General features: G+C 43.1%; 2 protein-coding genes across 4 annotated transcripts in view; one reads left to right on the forward strand and one right to left on the reverse strand.

Moving 5' to 3' along the window:
• Positions 1 to 4,297, reverse strand: part of LOC130531158 (dedicator of cytokinesis protein 2-like) — a 61,674-nt gene extending 57,377 nt beyond the window's left edge. The window contains exons 1-12 of the mRNA XM_057042977.1: positions 4,080 to 4,297; positions 3,205 to 3,288; positions 3,044 to 3,084; positions 2,868 to 2,923; positions 2,696 to 2,792; positions 2,476 to 2,624; positions 2,228 to 2,363; positions 1,877 to 2,034; positions 1,295 to 1,376; positions 894 to 1,029; positions 328 to 403; positions 124 to 200 (exon numbers count right to left, since the gene is read on the reverse strand). Coding sequence (XP_056898957.1) covers positions 124 to 200; positions 328 to 403; positions 894 to 1,029; positions 1,295 to 1,376; positions 1,877 to 2,034; positions 2,228 to 2,363; positions 2,476 to 2,624; positions 2,696 to 2,792; positions 2,868 to 2,923; positions 3,044 to 3,084; positions 3,205 to 3,288; positions 4,080 to 4,122 — 1,135 coding nt within the window. The 5' untranslated portion in view covers positions 4,123 to 4,297. The remainder of the gene's footprint in view (positions 1 to 123; positions 201 to 327; positions 404 to 893; positions 1,030 to 1,294; positions 1,377 to 1,876; positions 2,035 to 2,227; positions 2,364 to 2,475; positions 2,625 to 2,695; positions 2,793 to 2,867; positions 2,924 to 3,043; positions 3,085 to 3,204; positions 3,289 to 4,079) is intronic.
• Positions 4,298 to 5,686: 1,389 nt separating this feature from the next.
• hrh2a (histamine receptor H2a) lies at positions 5,687 to 12,684 on the forward strand. 3 transcript variants are annotated; one of them, XM_057043697.1, is made up of 5 exons: positions 5,687 to 5,951; positions 9,677 to 11,245; positions 11,362 to 11,542; positions 11,678 to 11,797; positions 12,250 to 12,684. In XM_057043697.1, the coding sequence occupies exons 2-3, from the start codon at positions 10,243 to 10,245 to the stop codon at positions 11,481 to 11,483; spliced, it is 1,125 nt and encodes a 374-aa protein (XP_056899677.1). In that variant the 5' UTR covers positions 5,687 to 5,951; positions 9,677 to 10,242; the 3' UTR covers positions 11,484 to 11,542; positions 11,678 to 11,797; positions 12,250 to 12,684. The 3 variants fall into 3 exon arrangements, with proteins under 3 accessions (XP_056899677.1, XP_056899676.1, XP_056899675.1); XM_057043695.1 differs by having other exon boundaries at positions 5,737 to 5,951; positions 11,384 to 11,542; XM_057043696.1 differs by having other exon boundaries at positions 5,709 to 11,245; positions 11,384 to 11,542.
• The last annotated feature ends 7,932 nt before the right edge of the window (positions 12,685 to 20,616 follow it).

Genomic DNA, 20,616 nt, shown 5'->3' on the forward strand with positions numbered 1-20,616 from the left:
CATATTGGCCCAGTAACTGCAGGGTAGTAGAAAGAAAGCTGATGTTTCAAAAGCAAGTATATATACATATATGGTATATATATGTGTGTGTGTATGTGTGTGTGTGTGTGTGTGTGTATATACCTTGACCACCGCTGTCTCCTCGTGATGACGTCACTTTGTTGAGCAGGGTGTGAAGAAAATCATTCTCAGCAATCACGCTAGATTCAGGCAAAAACACAAACATTTTAATCATAAAATATAAGCTTAACATTATATTTTCAATAAGGGAAGGTTGCATTAGGACTGCCAGAGAGAGCTGAGGTTCGAAAATGGCAAAACACATACGGGAAGAAGGGAATGAAAAACTGTTTCTCCTCATCGCATTCGACCTTCCCTTTGATGAGATCGCTGATGTCCATCACTGCAGAGACAAATAAAACATCAGTCTCCGATGATAAAATGAAAGAAAACGCTACTGAATCGCTCCTCGCGCCATTTTTGGGGAAATTCTTTGACAGCATATTTTAGCCAGAGTGGGAAAAAAAGAGACCTTTCAAAAAAAGATGTGGGGAATTATTATCATCAATATTTCAGTTGTGAAAGCAATGATGACTCACTGCACAGCTCAAAGCTGCAACTATGGGTAACAAAACCCACAGCAACCGCAGCACAATGAGCCGCCATGTCGGACAAAATTTGCTTTAAGGAACTAAAGTCAGTCCTCTCTGTCATTACATGGCTATTAAAGCCACACAGATAATGCATAGAATAACAAAACTACTAAGACAATAACAATAAACCAGTGACACTATTACTAAACTTCACATATTGATTTGTTACATGGAATGAGAACATTAGAAGGCACTCTGGGACAGTATAAAAATTGCATGTGTGTGGGGTTTTTCATGTACCCGCCACGCCAAATGGACGTCTCAGTCCTTGCGTCCATTTCTTGGTGTTTATCTCTTTCAGTTCCATCCTGCCCACTCTCACTATCTGGCAAATCAGGTAAATCTTTTCTTTGCTCAGGTCTTTGTTTCCCAGATCCTTTAAGAAAAGTCAACGAAAGGAAAAGATATTTTAAAAAGAGGGAATGCGAGAGAGACGTAGGAAGTGGGAATAAGAGATGAGAATCAACAGATGGAGAAGAGAGAGCAGATGGTTATTGGAGTAAAAAAGCATTTTTTTTAAAACAAACTAGTCTTCTAAAAAGGGAATACTACAGAGATGAGATAAGAGGAATAAATCCATACATTATAAGTGCTTTGCCCGCTCAGAAACAGCGTAATAGTGCCCTCCGGTGGTCACTTACGGTGAAGACAACTTTCAGATTGTTCAGCATGTCGATCTCCTTGGGTAATCCCTTACTACCCCAGCGCACCAGGTAGTTCTCACTGTATCAAAGACGAAAGGAAAAAAAATAATATATAAGAATGTTTGAGAATGAACACTGATTCTCTGCAGTTGAAAAGTTACATTTTATTTTCAATTTAAATGTTTTAAAGCTACTATATTATGCCATACTATCAACATATTTATTGAATAATAAAGACGTTTAATTTTTAAAGCAACAAAATCACGGCTACCTTACTGAATATGGAATGAAACGGAGATAAATCTTTCTTAATATTTTCAGCTGAGGGTCTGAGGCCCATATATACCCACTGTGACAGTGAATGGCAGGACTCAGCATCAACACTGTTAGACAGCATGTAGTGCTGCCACTCACCATCAACCACCCTATTATTTATGGTTCCTGGGGTCTTATTTGTGGAAAGCAATTATTCTAATCCAGCATGTTCCGACAATGGCATACAAAGGATGAATACGAATCCAGCAGGGGGAGAAATTCATGAACACAGGAGGGGAGAGTGAAGGAGGCTAAAAGTGACACCTGATGATGGTCTGTTTGATGGGGTCGTAGAGGGACATGAAGAGCTCCGAGTCCTCCCCGATGCGGCATACAAAGTTTCGGACAAACACGTACAGGCTGTGGGTTGGGGAGGACTGGATCCGTGCTGAGATCCCACTGTGGTCTGTCTGGACGTTTGACTGGTGGAAGGTACAACAGGACACATCTAAGACCACCAAAAACACTCACAGCTCCTGCAGCACTGGGGTCATTGATGAGTGTGTACTTTTGCAAAAGTAAACCACAAAATATGGACAAAGTCAAAATAATAAATGAGGTGAAACCCAGTTCGAAGGAGGCGGCTGTTCCTGCTGCCACTCGTGCTCAGCTCACCTGCTCCTCTTTGATACGTTCATTGATCTTCACTGTGGCCTCCTCATGGGCCCGAAACAGACTGATTACACTCGCCCGCTCAGGGTCCAAAATATTACCATCCTCATCCCGAACCACCTGGTCCAGCTCCAGGATCCTATTATGGGACACATGTGAAGAGATAATTAGGCAAACAAAGGCAGAAAGAAACGGTAATGAGCAGAGGTGGAGTGAAATTCTACGGAAAGAACGTTACTGTGCAGACACACTTGTTGCCGTAGTCGATCTTAGAGGTGACTTTCTGCTTGAGCTCCTTGAACTCATCACTTGGCAGAGTGCCAGAGAGGAGCTGCGAGCGCCACTCCATCAGCTCCCACATCAGCCTCTGTACCTGCTTCACACGCTCTGTTTTATTAGCCTAGAAAGGTGAATGCACGGCGTTATGTTCGAGCAGAGACACGTCCAACTCCACTTTTGCTGTTCTTTTACCACAAAGAGCTGCCTCCATATGCTCCCCCACTCCCTCAGCGTGGTGGTCACCTCCTTCACCAAGGGCATTTCTGCAGCTATTACGAGCTCCTCGTCTCTGTGGCCGGATGCATGAAAAATTCAACAAAAAAATGCTTTCTGGAGATGGATGGAGGTTTTCAAATGCACTCACCCTCTTTTCTCAACGATGACCTCCTTAAGGTGGACAAAATTGGCTGGGAACAATCCCTGGAGAAATATATTTAAGAGGAAAATGTATTTCTCTCTTTGAACATCATTCGAGTTCGACACATGCATTTTTTTTGGTTATTTCTATCTCGATTACAAACGAGCTATGTGATTTCATACCTGTTTGGCTTTATTTCTGGCCAAGTAGCCTCTATACCATCCTAAAATGTAAACCAAGCATTACTTAGCTGCCATCACATTAGAGAGAGAGAGCTTTGCTCTATATCAGTGTGATTCATGTCTTAAATGTATAATAACGTGTATGAAAATAGCCTTCTTACCATCACAGAACTCTTCAATGTGGACAGTGTCTCCAATGTCCAGGGTGAGCTGCCTCTCTCCTTGGCCAACAAAATTCCACTTAACTAAAAAGTACGATGTCAAGATGGGAGGAAAGGTGATTTTATAAATGAATTTACAACCCTTCCAGGATGAAATAGCAGCATTTTTGTTGTGATTCACATTTGTCTCCAAATCTTTCTGTAAAAAGCATCTGAATCAGCTCACACACAAGCTTCATTTCTTCTTTAACTCTTCCTGTTTGTTAATCTCACATGGGCCAGAAACACATTTGTTTCCAATACAGTACATACAGTAAAATGTCGCCTGTCATTGGGCTTAATTTCAAAGTGATCAAAATGTTTCAACCTCATCTTGAAGTTGAATCTACTATTCAAACCTCCCTCAGTTACGGCAGCTGAACCTTGAGGGGCTCAGAACGTTTCCTGCAGTCCAAAATGATCTCTTCACAGACACAGTTTTTGACCCTTAATGAATAATTACTCTGCATTTATACTCATAATACCCACTTTTTCCTCCATTCATTTAGGATTGGATGATACCTTTAAGACATTAATCCCACAGACAATACAGATGTATAACTTTTGTAATGCTGAAGTTAAATTCTGACTGTTATATGGCAACCGCAACGCTGTTCGGATGTGCACATGCTCCATTTTTTAGAAGGCCTTTCACACCTGGTAACATCCTGTTTGAGCAGAAGCGATAACCATCTATTTATCGATTTCACAGTGTTAGACCTTTGCAAACGAAGCTAAACGCAACCATGCTACAAACGTGCTGTGCAGTTACGGTATGTCATCCAAGGAGGCCCCACACACAGAGGGATCTCGTTGCATCACCAGCAGCAACTTACCTACACCGTACCGCTCGGAAACAGCCTTCACCCAGGGAGCCATGACTGCATTTACTCTGTTGCCTGCCCTCCACTCGTCTGATGGACCCCTATGTCTCTGAGTTTTTTTTATTAGTGTCCTCAACTTCAAACTTCTGTATTTTCTTGAAATGAAAGCAACAGGCCCGTCCCTCTCTTCCTCTTCAGTCTCTCCTCTTCCTGACTGCAGGCGGTTAAGGGGAAGTGGGTAAATACAACAAGGTGGAGTTTTGTAGAAGCGGCAGTTGTTGCACAGACTTTGCCTTTTTGAAAAAAGGTAATCAAATGTGACCGAACTTCAGCTGTTTTTGAGACGTCTTTCGAAATGTGAACAGCAATAACAGCAGAGGCCATAAAGTGCCCAAAGATGCTGAAATTGTTGACATCAGGTTGTTATCTGCCAGCGCCCACTCTGATCTCTCGTAAAGAGAGATCCTTTACCCGCTCCTCACCATGCTTCATCTTTTAGGCAGAGGAAGCAGCACTCCAGGAAATAGCTCAGAGATGTATTCCTTCAACCTTGCCTCCCCGCTGCTTCTGGCCTCGCAGCCCTGCATCTTCACCTCACCTACATTTACTGATTAAACCAGAAGATGGGCCTGTGAAAGGCGACCTCGCTTTGTGGGGATTTGCTTGCTTTCATCAAGTATCTTGAGGACTAATCCAACTCAAAAGTGGTAGTTCGAGATTAATTTCCACCTTCCCTGTTGTGATGTTACCTCACTGAAGTCAGGCTGCAGTATATTTCAAACATACTATTAACCTGAACATGTTATTTAGCTGCAGATTAAAGTGAGTAAAGTAGTAAAGTATATACATTATAAACCATTTCTTTCTTCTTCCCAGCATAGAAATGAACAGCACGAGACATAATTTATGTCAATAAAATGTCCAGACAAGTAGCTGCTGGAGTTTATCATCTGGAGGGTCTTATATGGTAAATTAATGCAATGACAGAGTTAATGAGGTGTGTGTCTGTGTGTGTGTGTGTGTGTGTGGTGTGTGTGTGGTGTGTGTGTGTGTGTGTGTGTGTGTGTGTGTGTGTGTGTGTGTGTGTGAGATAGAGAGAGAGAGAGAGAGAAAGAGAGAGAGAGAGGAAACAGAGAGAAGCGGAAAAAAAGGGACAGTTTCCAACTGAGAAAAAACTAATTAAAAAGAACAGTGGGACTGAATTAACTCAGCGCTAATTAGAATTTTGAGACGGCCAAGCAAACTGAAATACTGGCAGGAATTGGCAGGAATTGGTATCAAAATGCAAAAAAGATATTATAATTAGTATTATGCTGCTGTTAAAACACTGAATGGATATATTAAAGGAAGGAAATGCCACATTGTGGGAAAAGTGTTGATGAAGTGGTGTTGGGAATATATAGAAACAATGATGTGTGTGAGACCAAGTGGGTCGGACAGAGAGAGCAGGACACAGAAGGCTCTGATCGGAACAGGGTTCGAATCCTCCCGCCTTCCCCCCATGTTTCCTGACTTCCTCCGCTGCCTCCATCTGATAAAGGCTGGATGCAGCTGATTCCCCACTTTAATGCGAAGGACCTGCTTTATCTCAGCAGCTGGAACAGCGTCGCACAAGTGAGAAGGCGTGATAAGAAAATGGAGCAGCTATTAAAGTTATTTCACAGCCAAATTATCTCACAGAGATAGAAAAGAATAATGGAGGTGATGTAGACAAAGAAGAAAGAGAGAACCTTACTTTCTCTCTCTCTTCCTCTCTCTCCCCCCACACATTTGCACACCCATCACACACAAACACACATGCGCGCGCACACACACACTTGATGAGCGAAGCGCGGTGCAAAGCGACGGGGGCAGACGTGACAGAGAAGGAAAAGCAGTTCTGAGGTGAGTTGATGAATTTCTACATTTTGCTTTCTAAAATCAATTTCTAATAATACAATTCTAGCATAATTAAGCTTAATACATTTGGGAAACAGCCACAGCAACATTTTGAATCCTTCGTACCTCTAACTAATTTTCTGCATTGTTTGTAGCAGAAACCCGTCAGCACCAGGTTCTAAAGCTTTACAGTTTGGTTGTGCCAATGTTAAATATGTGTGTGTTAAGTGAGGCCAGAGAAGCCATATGAGGGCGGTTATGTGTGGTTATGAAGAAACACACATCACCGGATGTTCTGACATTGTTCATTGTCCAACTTAGGTGTCAGGATACAGTTGTGCAACAACCTTATTTCAAATTAGACTCAAGGTGGTGGAGAGTTCGCAGTGGTCCGAGCGATTTACAAAAGGACCACGTTAATCGGATTTGTAAATGATGTAATTTTGTAAATTAAATGAATAAAAATTCTCCATTGTCACACCTGTGTAATACTTCAACTACAATGCCCTGTTGATTTATTTATTACAAATGTAACATGTAACATTCAAAGACAGCCACACACAAACAGGTCGATCGTGTGTATAGATTTCTTCTTCTGTGGCTTTTTTGTTGAAAGGTTGCATTTCCATAGCTTTGTGTTTTCTGTAAAAATGAGTGCTTGTGGAGTGTATGCGGGTTTGTGTCTACAGAGTTGTTGATTCAACTGAAGCACCATCTGCAGAAGGTGTGATGTAAGAGGTACGCTAAGGTCAGGGCTGGCTCACCAGCACATCTTTGCAACATGCTGCTCATATCTATCCATATTTTATGGACCAGTGTGCAGTGTGCCTATCTGACTCACAGCCGGTATATTTCCACACTTCAAGAGTCCCCAGGTCCCCTCTACTGGCCATGACATGTAACTGTTTCCAAGCAACGCACTGTCCCAGACCACATCACTTCTCCTAACAGGTCTCACAAAGCCCCATAAATAGACAGACCCACAGCTGCACAAAGGTTTTGGCTTATTTACAAAATTCTGATTAGCAAAAGTCATTAAGTCATTTAGAAAGAGGGTGAATGAGACACCTTTTTGGTGCTCATGTGAATTATAATAGAATAATTGTTTGAGAGTTATAGGGACGCTATTGGTAGGAAGAGTGCTTTCATAATTTTAAGGCCGTATTGTGGTGGCAGTCGGCAAGAATGAAATGTTGGCGACATCATTTACCACAGCCTCCTGCTGAACTATAAAGATGCTATTGCCAAGGCCAAAACAGATTAATACGCCACTGGGCTACACCCCACGCTACTGGAAAACCTGTTTGCATCTCAGGTCATATCCACCTTACTCACAATACCCTCTAGGAACAGTTTTAATTTTGCTTCCATCCTCATCATAGTACCAAAACAGGTCTGGTCATGGCAGCAGATTCCGGACGTCTCACCATACTCATCCTCCTTCACCTGACCGCAGCTTTCGACACGATCTCCCATAGCAACCTCCTGAATCAGCTAGTCTCTATTGGATTAAGCCGCATACAGACGGCACAGATGAAGAACTACCAATTCCAACCTTTTTCCATCTGCATGTGGTGTGCCACAGGACTCTGTCCTTGGCTAACTTCTTTTCATTATCTGCTCCCACTTGGTAACATCTTCAGTGATCACAGTAACCTGGTTTCACACTTCACCTCCACCAGCTCATCCATGTCCCTTTGAGTGCCAGATATCAAAACCTTGGTTCCTCACAACTTTCTCAAACGCAGTGGAAATGAGACAGAGTTGTCACCACATCGCTGTCCAGCATTATCTGCCCAATAAAATAATCCTGACATGCTTTGTTCATGTGTATGGGGAATGCACAAGAAATACATATATATTTAATATTCCTGGCAAGTACATGAAATCACTGGATCTATTTGACAGCCAGTTTTTCTTCCAGTGCTCCCAATTAAGTGCGTTACATAATATGAACAGTAGGGGGCAGATGAGCAAAACGCATTCAATGAATGATTTAATTTAGATGAAACGATTATGCCAGGCCCTGCTGAAAATTCTGAGCTCATATGAATGTTGGGGCAATTTCCTCACTGTGTAAACACTGGCAGACATGTACCATTACGACGCTGCATTTATTTGTACGAAAACAGATGTGTCCATTCAAAGTGCGGCAGAGGAACACTTGGTATTTGGAAAATCTCACAGAATCAGACAAATCAGGCAGTGAGCCTGAGCAGAGGGGTAAATAACGTCAATGCTGAGAAAGATGGCCAGTTCTTTTCAGCCTGCCTTTCATCTCCACAACCGCATCAGGCTCTTTTCACCAGGCCTCTCAATAAGTAATGGCAGATCGAGCCTTTCCTGCATATTTGAATCTTTTTAGTCCTGGAAGGGGGCATTAAGGACAGAACACTGTATCCATTTACAAAAATGTTGCCCTCTCTAACGTGCAGATGGATTCTTCAAGAACTGGGAGCTCAAAGCAACAACATCATGCATAAAATGTTTGAAACACTGAAACGCTCAATAGTGCTCAAATAGTGTTGTTATAACGAGCAATGCTTTATTTTCTGCAGAGAATATCATGTGTGTCAACATAACTCTGACAGGTTAAAATAGATCAAATTCAACTCCATATTCTTTACATTAAATATGTTTGTACTTCTTTATGATTCTCATTAAAATATAATGCATCAAAATGTTGTTTCTGCAAAGAAACTAATAAGATTCTGAACTAGCTGCACTCTAAGATGAATCAGAACTACTGAACTTTCTAAAAACAAGTTAGATCCAATATGAAATAATTAAGACCATGACCAGCAGAGGAAATGCCTAAATTAAGTTGGATGAGGACATCAGTAAGCAGTAAGTAAAATCTGTACATTATATTAAAAAAAATATTATTTTTTAAATTATATTTTTTAAAGGTTTCATTAATTCCATTAAGCTATGCCCTGTTTGCAAAGAAAGAATTCCCACTTTCAAATCCTCCCAATGAGCATTATTTTTAAATAATAGAAAATAATAACAGTTTGGGGGTTACAAATTATGAAAAAATGGCCAGTGAGATGGTTGTATCAGCAGCACCTCTATGGTCGTTCAGGGTCATTCATGATGGATGTTTCCGCTGTTGACCATCTTGTCCCCGACTCAACCAAGGCTGCGCCCACACAGCGTTCATCCATCTTGATTTCTGTTGTCACAGATTTATTGGCTAATTGTTATACAATGCCAGATTTGCTTTTTCTCGTGTCATCAGGAAAATGCAAACAGACATCCAGAATAAATACACAATTGGCAAATTCTTTAATATCATCAATCAGACACACAAGACTTTAGCCTTTCGAATTAAACACCAGCCATGCCAAGCCCTCCTTGGAAAAATGCCATATGAAGATTAATTTTATTTAAATGAGATGTCGAATTAAATTCTGGTAATGCATTGATACTATACTCCAGGTGACTGTTTTATTCTTGTTTTTGATGTTTGTAAAAGAAAAATCGTTTTTGTTAATTTCTTTTATTTCTATATAACCCTAAACCTAATGGTTTCTTGGAATACTGAAAACGCTTTTGTTATTAATCATGTTGAGTGTGTCATTTTATTAATGTCATTGTTCACTGCACTTGGGTACCTTTAATTCGTGTGATTTAGGTGGACATATTGTACTGTAAAAGAGAAGAACCGCAGTCTTTGTTTAAACGGCTTTGCAATATTACTAACTGCGTTTCTGTCGTTTGTCCACAAGGTGGCAGCAGAGCCCGAGAAGATGCCGCTGAGGCCAAAGGGATTCCACGGATCATTATCGCAAAAGCAGACGGTTCAACAGATATCACAGACATTATAACAGCCAGCTAAAGTGCTGATTTGCAACCACAATGACAGTATTTGTCAAGAGACAGATATCCAAGTCCAACCAAATTGTTGCCAGTTTTTTTTTTTTTTAATTGCAATGCTGACTTGACCAGGTTGCTGTAGTTTGAGGTCCAGCAAAACCCAGTCAAGTGACTTCACACCTCAAACAGCGGAAAGACTGGCGGGAGGAGAGATGTCGCCCAATCACACGTGATCATTTAAATCATCTGAGCACCGAGACGTCGAGATTAGATTAGTTCTATTTAATTAAATAAATGGCAGCAGCAAAACGCTCTGAGTAAACACATTTAATAGCATTATTAATCACAATATTTCAAATCTTACATAATAATTTATGTTTCCCAAAGTGAGGCTCGTCGTCTGATTGAAAACTAAAATGGAAAAAAATAGCAATGAAGCTCAGTGAAGTGACGACTTCAGAGTGAAACACCAGAAATAATGTTGTCAAGTGTGGTGCTGGGCGTCCTCCTCTCCCTCATCATCCTTCTAACTGTTGGTGGTAACGTGCTTGTGTGTTTGGCTGTCTGTGCCTCCCGACGCCTCCGCTGTCTGACCAACTGCTTCATTGTGTCGCTGGCTGCGACAGATTTGCTGCTCGGCCTGCTGGTCCTTCCTTTCTCTGCTCTCCTGCAGCTGAGCGACGACTGGCCTCTTGGGCCGGTATTCTGTAACTTCTACATCTCCATGGATGTCATGCTCTGCACTGCGTCCATCCTCACTCTATTGGTGATCAGTGTTGACCGCTACCTTGCTGTAACCATGCCTCTGAGATATGCCTCACTGGTGCTGCCCTGGAGGGTTGCGGTAGCCATGGCCAGTGTTTGGACAGTGTCCTTAGCTGTGTCTTTTTTACCCATCCAAATGGGGTGGAACACGGTCAATGGGACTGTGCAGAATCAGGGTCCCGGCCACCCAGAGAGGAAATGTCATTTTGAGCTGAACAGACCATACGTGCTGACCGACTCCCTTCTAACTTTCTACATACCCCTGCTGGCAATGTGCTGGACCTACTTCAGAATCCTTCTCATTGCACGGACACAGGCCAAACGCATCATCAGGACCCGTCCCACTTGCATCGCCAGCTACAACTGCAGGAACAGATCGTCCACCACAACCACATCGGTTCCCAGTGTCTCGGCCATGACTCTGCGGGAGCACAAAGCCACCGTTACACTGGCTGCATTGATAGGAGCTTTTATCGTGTGCTGGCTGCCATATTTCATTCTTTTCACAGTGTTGGGCCTGAAAGAGCATCCCGACCCGAGCTCAGTACCGGAATATTCCATTGTGCTGTGGTTGGGTTATACCAACTCAGCCCTCAACCCTATTCTCTATGGAGCCCTCAATAAGGACTTTCGGTCAGCTTACACGCGCCTGTTGAGATGCAGATGCCCGTCCTACAGTGACTGCGGCTGTCGGCCCTCTCCTAAACTACCAGCAGGTAAAGGTGCAGAAAAAGGTTGCAAATGCTTTTGAGCTTCGGAAATTGGCCCCTTATGAGCTGTGCCTAAACAATCAAATGTTTAAGGCGCTGTGGGAATATGTGGGTTCTCTCAGTTTTTCTGTCTCCCTCTCCCAGCAAGAGAGGAGTTTACCGAGATGGCACTGCTGTGCGAGCACGTCCCATCGACGTGCACAGCAGGACAAGTCAATCAAACCATTCGGCTTCAGCAAAATAAGCAGCAGGAGAGTCAGAGTCCTATACACAAGTGACACCAGGTCATCAGATCAAAGAAAGGTAAGTCGGTACTTCATGGACACAAACAGGCTCATTTTCAGATGTGGATCATTAGAGCTTTGGCATTTGTTTGTGCTCATAAAAACAGAAATGTTATACGTCACAAACACGCTGAGACGTCTTACCTGTGCACAGATCGCACTGGGCCAGTCCTGGTGAGGCAGATGGATGTAGACTCCATCAGCCCTACTGAAGACAGCAAACTCAAAGCCCATTTTGGAAGCCTTTAAAGTACCTGTGGAGACACTCTCTCAGGTTTGGGGAAAAGGAAATGTGACACACAGACACCACCAGCCATTCTAAATCACCAGGTCATATGGGAATATACTTACGGCGCCATTAAGTTTGTTAATATGTTGATCGTTACGGAAAGGTTCCTTCATTTCTCAGCTTTTGTGAATGCTTCAGACATATTTGCAACAGTTTTCCACTATTACGTTGTTGGCAGGAAAAACTGACAGCTCCAATGAAGATTAACATTTCAGAAAAGTGTGACTGCAGCAGTTTCTGAGCTCAAGCACGCAGTCCTAAGAGTTTTCTCTCTGCGTGACATAAAAAAATGCACAAATTATGCCAAAATAGGATGCTATTCGTTTCTTTAGAGCAAGTTTGTTTTTTGGTTTGGGGTTTTTTTCAGCATAATGTACCGTTAATAATTGTACAAACCTTATTTTCTTAATAATCGTGCCTTTTTCTCTGTCCTTTAGCAATCACTCCACCCGCAGACCTGGAGATTATGCACATCTGCCCAGGACCAAAACAATCAGGATGCTTTTTCTCTTTTTTATTTTTAATAAAACTGAAACATCACTAAAGCCAGATTCACAAATGAACAACTGATTAAATGATACAGGACTAAATGGCCTGTTGTTTCAACTCATATATCCAGTTTCAGCTATATAATGTTGTATGAACTGAGAAAGAAAATGTGTTTATATGTTTGTGTTTTGATATTTAAAGGATGCATAAATAATATTTAAGACTAGTTGAGAGACTCATTGGTATGTAGAACACGTGATCACACCATACTGTTTGAAGAATGAAATGGAAAGCAGAGTTTTTGTTGTTGTTGTTTTTTTTAAAGGTACTGTTGCACTGTCCCAATGCGCAGATCAGATAAAAAAATACATCATATAACACTGTTTGGTTGTTAAGCACGGCGAGAAATTATCTTGTGATATAATAGACCAAACCTCATGTGAGTGTAAACAAAAGTGCAATGGAAATAATTCATCACAGCTGTCAGCGCGCATTGCCTGAAACTGTTGCATTAACACTTAACCTTCTCCACACTTCCAGCTCTTTTGCTAGCAGAGATCTGTACATGATATAGCTATCTGAATGTCAGCATGCTACAAACTAATGGAGAGATTTACCATACAGCACACAAATCCATGTCGAAATATTTGGCGTTAAGGTCACGTCTCCGGCTCTTATTTGTGTGGACTGGATTAGCTGAGGGGTATCAGACATTCACAGGCATCTGCTGAACACAGTGTAATTCCCCAGGAGCATTTAAAGCTGAAATATCTTCCATTTTTTATTGTTACCATCGTGAAAAGTATGCAAGCCTTATGAAATCAGTATGTTATTGTATTTGCACCAACCTACCATGTATAACAAATTCCTTGGTGGATAAATTTGATTTATATGGTTGTCCAGGGAGGACAGAAGACTCTGCAAGCAGGTATTTACACCTGTCTGATTTCCATCCTATTATGTGGCAAAGCTCTGTAAAAGCCTCACACATCAGATATGTGATCTTCTTAAGCCAGGTCTGTAATTTTGGTCAACAGGATTTTGATGCTTGATAATAGCAGATTTTTTCTTCTTTTTGCTGTAACACTAGAGGAGTTGAAGTAACCAAAGGCAGCACCTGCACAAGCTTTACAGTCTGAAAAGTGGGACTCAGAACAGGTACATATATGCAAATATGACAGTCTTCCAAATGTGAACACTAAAGCCTTAATCGGCTAGTGTTGTCCAGGGGTACAGCGATCCACGCATTAGGAGCAGAATTTGGGGTATGGATCTCTCACTTTAACACAGGGGTAGTGGAAAATATGCAGCCGTTGCTCATAATCGACTAGACAAAACAATCACTGAGACGACGGTTTGGACGCAGTGCTGTTTCAAAATAACGCATAAACAAGTTGAAAGCTACAGAGTTGGACACGACCCTGTGGTCCGCCTGTCCTTAGCTGCTTCGATATTTGAAGCAGACACATGATCAAACTATTGGTGCCCCGTTGCTGCCCCATTACAAACATAATATACCATCCTATTATAAACAGACATGGAAATGATTGTTATTATTGTACCCAGTGCATTTTCTGGTGCTCTTACACCAAGTGGGAGGAGAATTCAGTCTGAAGGCCACAGCACAGAAATGGGAGGTGGAGATAATCACTTCAGGAAAGGCAGACCCACCACCAGCCTTCTCCAACCGGTCCGTAATTGGAAAAGAAAAAAAACATTATTTTTCCTTTACGCTGCACCATAATAACAAAAATAGGCCAAATGAAATGTTTGTGAATTTCTCCAATGAAGCAAACAGAAAAACAGAACTTGGGACAGGTTGGCTGCGAACTAACGAATGATGTCAAAATCCTCTCTGAGGACTTAAGACAATAAACACTCAGAATGCTGACAGCAGCTGCTGAGGGAGAACGTGCAGCAGAAGCACGCAGAATCCATCCTGACTGCAGAACAGGGGTCAAATCTTACGCTTGGATGTTTTTTCACGTCATCCAATATTCATTCACCATGAAATTATTTTTAAATCCAGAAAAGGTCTGCAAACATAACATGCAGGAGGTGTTGGGAGCGTTCACCAAGCACGCTGAGCGGGTGATGTCATCCGCCCTGGTTGCCCCTTGGCTCAGATCTTGTTTTAGATTGTCGCTGTCAGAATTTCAGTCAAGTCAGGAGAATGTTGTGGGAATGGTCACTTTCATCTGCTGGCGTACAAAGAGGGGATTTAGTTATCTGCCATTAACAGCAGAATAGGGATCACTTAGCAACAATCAGCAATTACACCGTTGAATCATTCCCATGTACAGTTTAGATGTGTTATTTATCAAAAATAACAAATCCAAATGTCAGATTTAAGTGCTTTTTAAGTGGCTGTTTAAAAAATCTGACTCACACGGGGGAAGAGAACAACAACCAGATGTTGCGTGTCCGTGGTCCTGTGTGTCTGAAAGGCATTTGCTAAGCTTTCACCTTAGAACACCTCAACTCCTTCACTGACTTCCGTGTCCCCACTAACCACTGGCATGTCAAATAATAGGAAAACCATTACTTATTCAACATATAATCAATGTTTGAAAAAACAAAAATATGGACTTGAATTCATTCTCACAATCGTGCGCAAAGGCATAGGCACACACACACACACACAGTACACACACCACACTACCTGTGTAGAAGCTATCAATCATAGATATTGTCATTATTCAACCCTGTCATCGAAAAGCATGCCCTCTTCTCCTCTCTTTCTCTCTCCAGTCTCTGTCTTTGTCCCTCAATCTCCCCTTTCTCTTCTCTCTATCCTCTTCCTCAAACACTCACACACAGAAGAGAGAATCATGAATCATAAATCTTATGAATGCCATCTACAGACCGCTCAGCGCTATGAGAAAGAGAGATGATTGATAGACGTGAGTGACTGTGGTGAAAGCAAAGAAGATGGACAGAAGGTAGCATCCAGCAACACTGAGGTCAAAAACTGCAGTTCAAGGGTCAAACAAATCAAAGCGGATGCAATATGGCCAGGAAAGGAGGAAGATGAGGGAGCTGAGGGGACAAGGACAAGGAGGAGGACGATGAGGAAGTGGTTGAAGAGAAAGGATGGGTAGGAGGAGGAGGGTGTTAGAGGGGTTGCTGCCACAGTCAGGCTAAAGCCATAACTCATCTTTTATTAAAAATAATGAAAAAAGTTAATGAGTTAATAATATCATGGAGAACGAGCTAGGAGATGGAGGAATGGACAGGAGGACAGAAGAAAGGAAGGAGAAGGAGAAAAGGGGGGAAAACAGCGATGTAAAACAGAACAGGGTCAACGTGTGTCTCCACACCCTCTGGTTATTTACTCCAGTTTTCAAAGTTCACACAAGAACCATTAGAGAAGCAGGGACAATCACGGTGATCCCCTCCTTTCTGCAGACCTAAATCCCAAAGCTTGCCTGGTAATTAAAGGCACTTAACAACCAATTAACAGTGATGAGCTAAATTAGCAGGATATTGTCTCCTTTGACTAGGCTACCGCATTATCAGTGCATTGAAACAACGATGAACAAACCTCAGCTGTTCATGTTTGCGTGCAGGCAAATGACGGATTAATTACTATTAAAACATCAGCATCTTAATGAGCTTGGAAACAATTAGAGAGGTCGTTAGCATGTGGAGAACGGCTGAGAGCAGGAGAAGGAGGGGGTGAGAGCAAAGCGGGAGGAATCTTCATTGAGAAGCAATACTGATTAAGTGGACGTATGGTCGCACTCATCGCCCAATATCCACGGACCTATTAAACACATGACATCATCATTTGTCTTTTCCACCATCAAGCTGCGTTTTCTTCCGCCATTCCGTATCCCCCTTCGTCTCCGTGTTCCCCAACTCTGTTTCCCCTCTCATAAAAAGCCTTTTTCTCACTCTTCTATTCTTTTTTTTCCCACATTCACGCTTTTTCACTCCCATTTCCTCCTTCCCTCCTTCATGCTTGGGGGGCACAGTCCTGTGAAGGAATTTAATATGCAACTTTTATATGAGAAACCAATCGCATACGTCTGGGTCTATTGGGCTCGCAATCTATCGGCCCGGACGGCTAATGCAATAGAGAGTGCCGGGGCTATTTATCACACGGGGAGCTATCTTTTCCTCCCTCTCTCTCTCCCTCTCTCTCTTTCTCTCTAACTCACTCTGCCCTCGCTCGCTCTGTCTTTATTCAAGCCCAGATTCCAGGCTGCCACTAAATCAGGCCAACTATGAGCTATGGCTGCCCAGAGGGCAACTTCTCTTTTATAGGGGGATTTAGATTTTGTATCCACTGGTTCCTCAGTGGTCGTTGAGACTGTGCTAACGGAAGCTATAAACATTCAACAAACAAAGACAACAAGTAAAATGTCCCTCCATCCCCACTGTAATGATCATGAACGTGTGGAGAGATATGGATGTAGGAGGATACATAAACCTGATGAATAAGATATTGTGGGATTAGCAAAGAGGCTGTTTGTTTGTGTGTACACAGATAAAGAGGCAGGAGAAACGTAGGGAGACAATAGGCGTGCGGTGATATGTGTAAAACAAAGTGTGCAACTTGAGAAGTAATGTGCTGGGATACAAATGTGATGGTGTGCAGATGAAGCCGCCACCTGCAGCAATTAAAATGCCTTGGAAAACCAAATTCATTTCAACAAATTAGCCACATTACTGGCCACGGTGTAATCGCTGATGGCAATTAATAAGAAATTAGTCACAATCAGCCCTATATTAACATCTCACCCAGGGGCCGCGGCTGGAAATTAATAACCAGAGATTCATCTCTCTTACTGTCTTTCTGGCTCTCTCTCCCCCACACACATTGGCACACACACACACACACACACACACAACACACACACACACACACACACACACACACACCTATGCCCACCTATATTGCTCGTGAATCTCCTCTAAGACTGGTTTTGTTTCTATGGGAATCATCTCATATGAGCCACAATCTGCTCATGTCAGCTAGCCAGCTTCCTATTTATCAGGGTGTGAAACCCCCCTTTAAAAACCGTCTGTGTGTGTGTGTGCGTGTGCGTGTGTGTGTGTGTGTGTGTGTGTGTGTGTGTGTGTGTGTGTGTGTGTGTGTGTGTGCAAGTGTATAGTGGATATATAATCAACACAGTTGTTTAAATGTGGAAAAACATAAGCGCTTTCCCACACACCGTGTTATTGTACATCTAAGTGTGCGTCTGTGTGCATGTCATGCCACACAAATGGGAAAGGGGCATCAGTTAAGACTGGGCCCGCCTCTAGGGGTCCTCACACCAATCAGCAAAGCGCACCAAGAATCAATTAACACCGGTGGGAGGGGGCAGAGGGTATGGCACCGCACACACTTAGACACATGCACAGTGTGCGTACACACCCACTGCCCACACACATGGTACTGTCTGAGGAGATATCCATCAGATCACACATTGTGCAACATGCCGGTGGGTGTGCGAGTGTGTAGATGCGTGTGCCCATCCCAGTGTGCCTCGGTCTCTTATGGTGTGAGGTTGGGGAACAGATTGGGGGTCAGCAGGGGAGTCAGGCCAGGGTCACCCCCATCTGAGCTGTGTGTGGGTGGGTGTGTGTGTGTGTGTGTGTGTGTGTGTGTGTGTGTGTGGTGTGTGTGTGTGTGTGTGTGTGGGTAGTCTGACCATTACTTCCAGGGCTCGCTGTCAGGCAGAAGTGAATAAGATGGATGGTGTTGATTCATACTACGAATTCATTGCTCCCCCTGAATCCATAGAGGATAAATACATCCACAGAAATTATGAAGCAAGGGACCAAAATGAGCATCTCACATTTTATATTCCTCTTTCACTTTTTCCTCTCCAGTTCTCTCTTTCTTTGTTGCCATAGTATGGGGACAGCTGCCGAGTACATGAAACCCATTCATCATTGCATCATTTACCATAAAATTATTGACAGCAAGGAGGGCCAGGAGCTTTATTGGCTGCGCTTTACAATGTTGGACAAAGAGAAAAGTCATACTGCAGTGAAAAACATAAAAACTTAAATTAATAACATGAGGCACCCATGCTGCTGGAACAGTGAGGACGGAGAACAGAGACCGAGGCAGCGAGACAAGATATTTCCGCTTCGACAGGCGGAACAGAACAGCCAAATAAAGCAATCAAATAGCATCTTTCATTAGCCCGTGATTGTTTCACGGCAAAATTCCACCTCTTCCCTCTTCCTCTCTCTCTACATATTGCTGTCTCCATCTGTTAGCCCCTTTCCACTCGTCCATCCACTACCCCCCTCCTTCCTCGTTTCCTCTGCTCTTCTGCTCCTCTCTGGCCTTCCTAGCCTCAGGGAGGAAAGGTGATCTCCCCGCGCTGGTGTAAGTGACTGGTATTAGTCTCCTTCTCTGTCTGTCTGTTTGATCCCAACACTAATGACTCCACAGGGACTGGGGTCTGATAATGGGAAATCAATATAGAGAATAGTGCTCCGGAGTGGCCTCACTTAGCTCTCGCTCTTTCACGCCTAAAAGCAAAGTGGCCCAGTGTATTTGTATCTGACCAATAGAAGGTATCCAGGAAAGCAACAAAATGACGACAACTGGCCGGGAGTCATGGCTTCATTCACATTTAAACACGGGGTTATTTGGAAACTCGTAGGCTCGTGATATCTCACCCAACATTGAAAACACCCAACAAACAAGGGCATTGGGCGGCTGACATTTTTTCAGTCACCCGGCAGTAATATAAATGTATGGCTGTATGATTGCATCTAATAGGTCACACCCCTGTGCCTGGGGCCAGACAGGTGGGGTTGGTGGCATGAGGCTGGTGCCCCCACCCCTCCACCCTGAGGGGCCAGAAGGCCCAGCAAAGCAGGGGGCTGCAGTAGCTCCCTCTGCCAGGCACCACAGCACTATGGCTGGTGGCAGCTGGTCCTCTGTCCCTCCCTCCCCTCCTCCCCTGCACGAGCGCCCCACAGGCAGGCAACAGGAGGGGTGAGGAGGTCAAGAGGCAGGAGAGAATGGGTGGAACTTTGGCGACATGCAGGATAATCGGCTTTTATGAGGCGGAGAGAATCCAGACAGTGAGAGATGGGAAACACGGGTCTGACACAATGCAACTGACTTCATGCCGTAATGAATTAACACATTAGCGCCACATCCAGGGGCGTGCAGGAGCACTCAGCTGCTCTTAACACAAACCCTCGGCAGCACGTTCCCTGTCTAGCATGCACACATATAAATCAGTCTTAAGGCATTAAAGCAAAAAAACGTCACACGCACTTATTAATAGCATTAGTCATTTTGTCGATGGCAGGCCCATCTGAGAAGCATTTACTCTGATCACTGATTAAAAATGCTTGTTTAAAAGCAGCAGTGAAACTTCAGCACTCAGAAAAGATAAAGGCAAGACAATGCTAAGAGATTCCTGTCCAAACTCAAGCCAGGTGTTCAATTATCATCAGCTTCAAATGATCCCCATTAATCCTTTAACTGTTCTCTCACATCTCAATCGCAGCCATCCTGTTTTGCCCACTGCTCACCGTCCATCCCTATAATTCTCTGTCTGTGCGGTTGCTTATTCCCGTCTCTCCTCCTCTTCCTTTCCCTCCTCTTTCTCCCTCCCTGACTTTTAACCAGCGTGTAAGAGCAGCCATGCATTCAACCATCAGACAGGAATACACGGTCCACCCTTGCACACAGAGTCTTGGCGTATAGGTTCCTAACATGAGTTTGCTGTTCACTATCTACCATATCAAGTTATATTTATGTGGATAAATGTGCACTCTGATACCTGCAGGGGAAAAGGCCCCCGTGACTGATTTGTATACCAAACATCTCTCTGTTTGCTTATTATCTCCAAGGTTTTTGATTACGGACTTTCAGGATGCCACTATATTTAAATCTCTCTGTATTTACCAACCCATAGATTTGCAATTTACATCAACATCATACATAATTTATCTGCTCTTCAGGAAATAAAGCGGGTAGATACAGCACATGGAGCAGCAGTCCAGTGGCAGTCTCGGGATGACTGCCTTGACTGGGTCCCTAATGGAGGATCCCATTCCTCTCTTCTGATCCAACAATCCCACTGAGCATGTCAATATGAAACACAATCCTGCACGCACATACATAAACACACGCAGGACCACAGTAGGCTATTCCCTCCATTATAGACAATACAGGCATAAATTGATTGGCTGTTCCTCTTAAAGTGCTACATGTGCCTCTGAATATATGGACGGCGTGGTATGCAGAAAAGTGTAAATGATAGTAAATCAAGTCCTCCAACACTAAAGCACATTTTCTCCATATTACACTCAATGTGAGTGTGATTTAC

This window comes from Takifugu flavidus, chromosome 9 (assembly GCF_003711565.1).
Source record: "Takifugu flavidus isolate HTHZ2018 chromosome 9, ASM371156v2, whole genome shotgun sequence".
Taxonomy (NCBI): domain Eukaryota; kingdom Metazoa; phylum Chordata; class Actinopteri; order Tetraodontiformes; family Tetraodontidae; genus Takifugu; species Takifugu flavidus.

Excerpts from the sequence above, each read along its gene's own strand:
- hrh2a (XM_057043696.1), top strand. The coding sequence starts at position 10,243 with ATGTTGTCAAGTGTGGTGCTGGGCGTCCTCCTCTCCCTCATCATCCTT. Across the intron at positions 11,246-11,383 it reads CTCTCCTAAACTACCAGCAG|CAAGAGAGGAGTTTACCGAG; the intron begins GTAAAGGTGCAG and ends TCCCTCTCCCAG.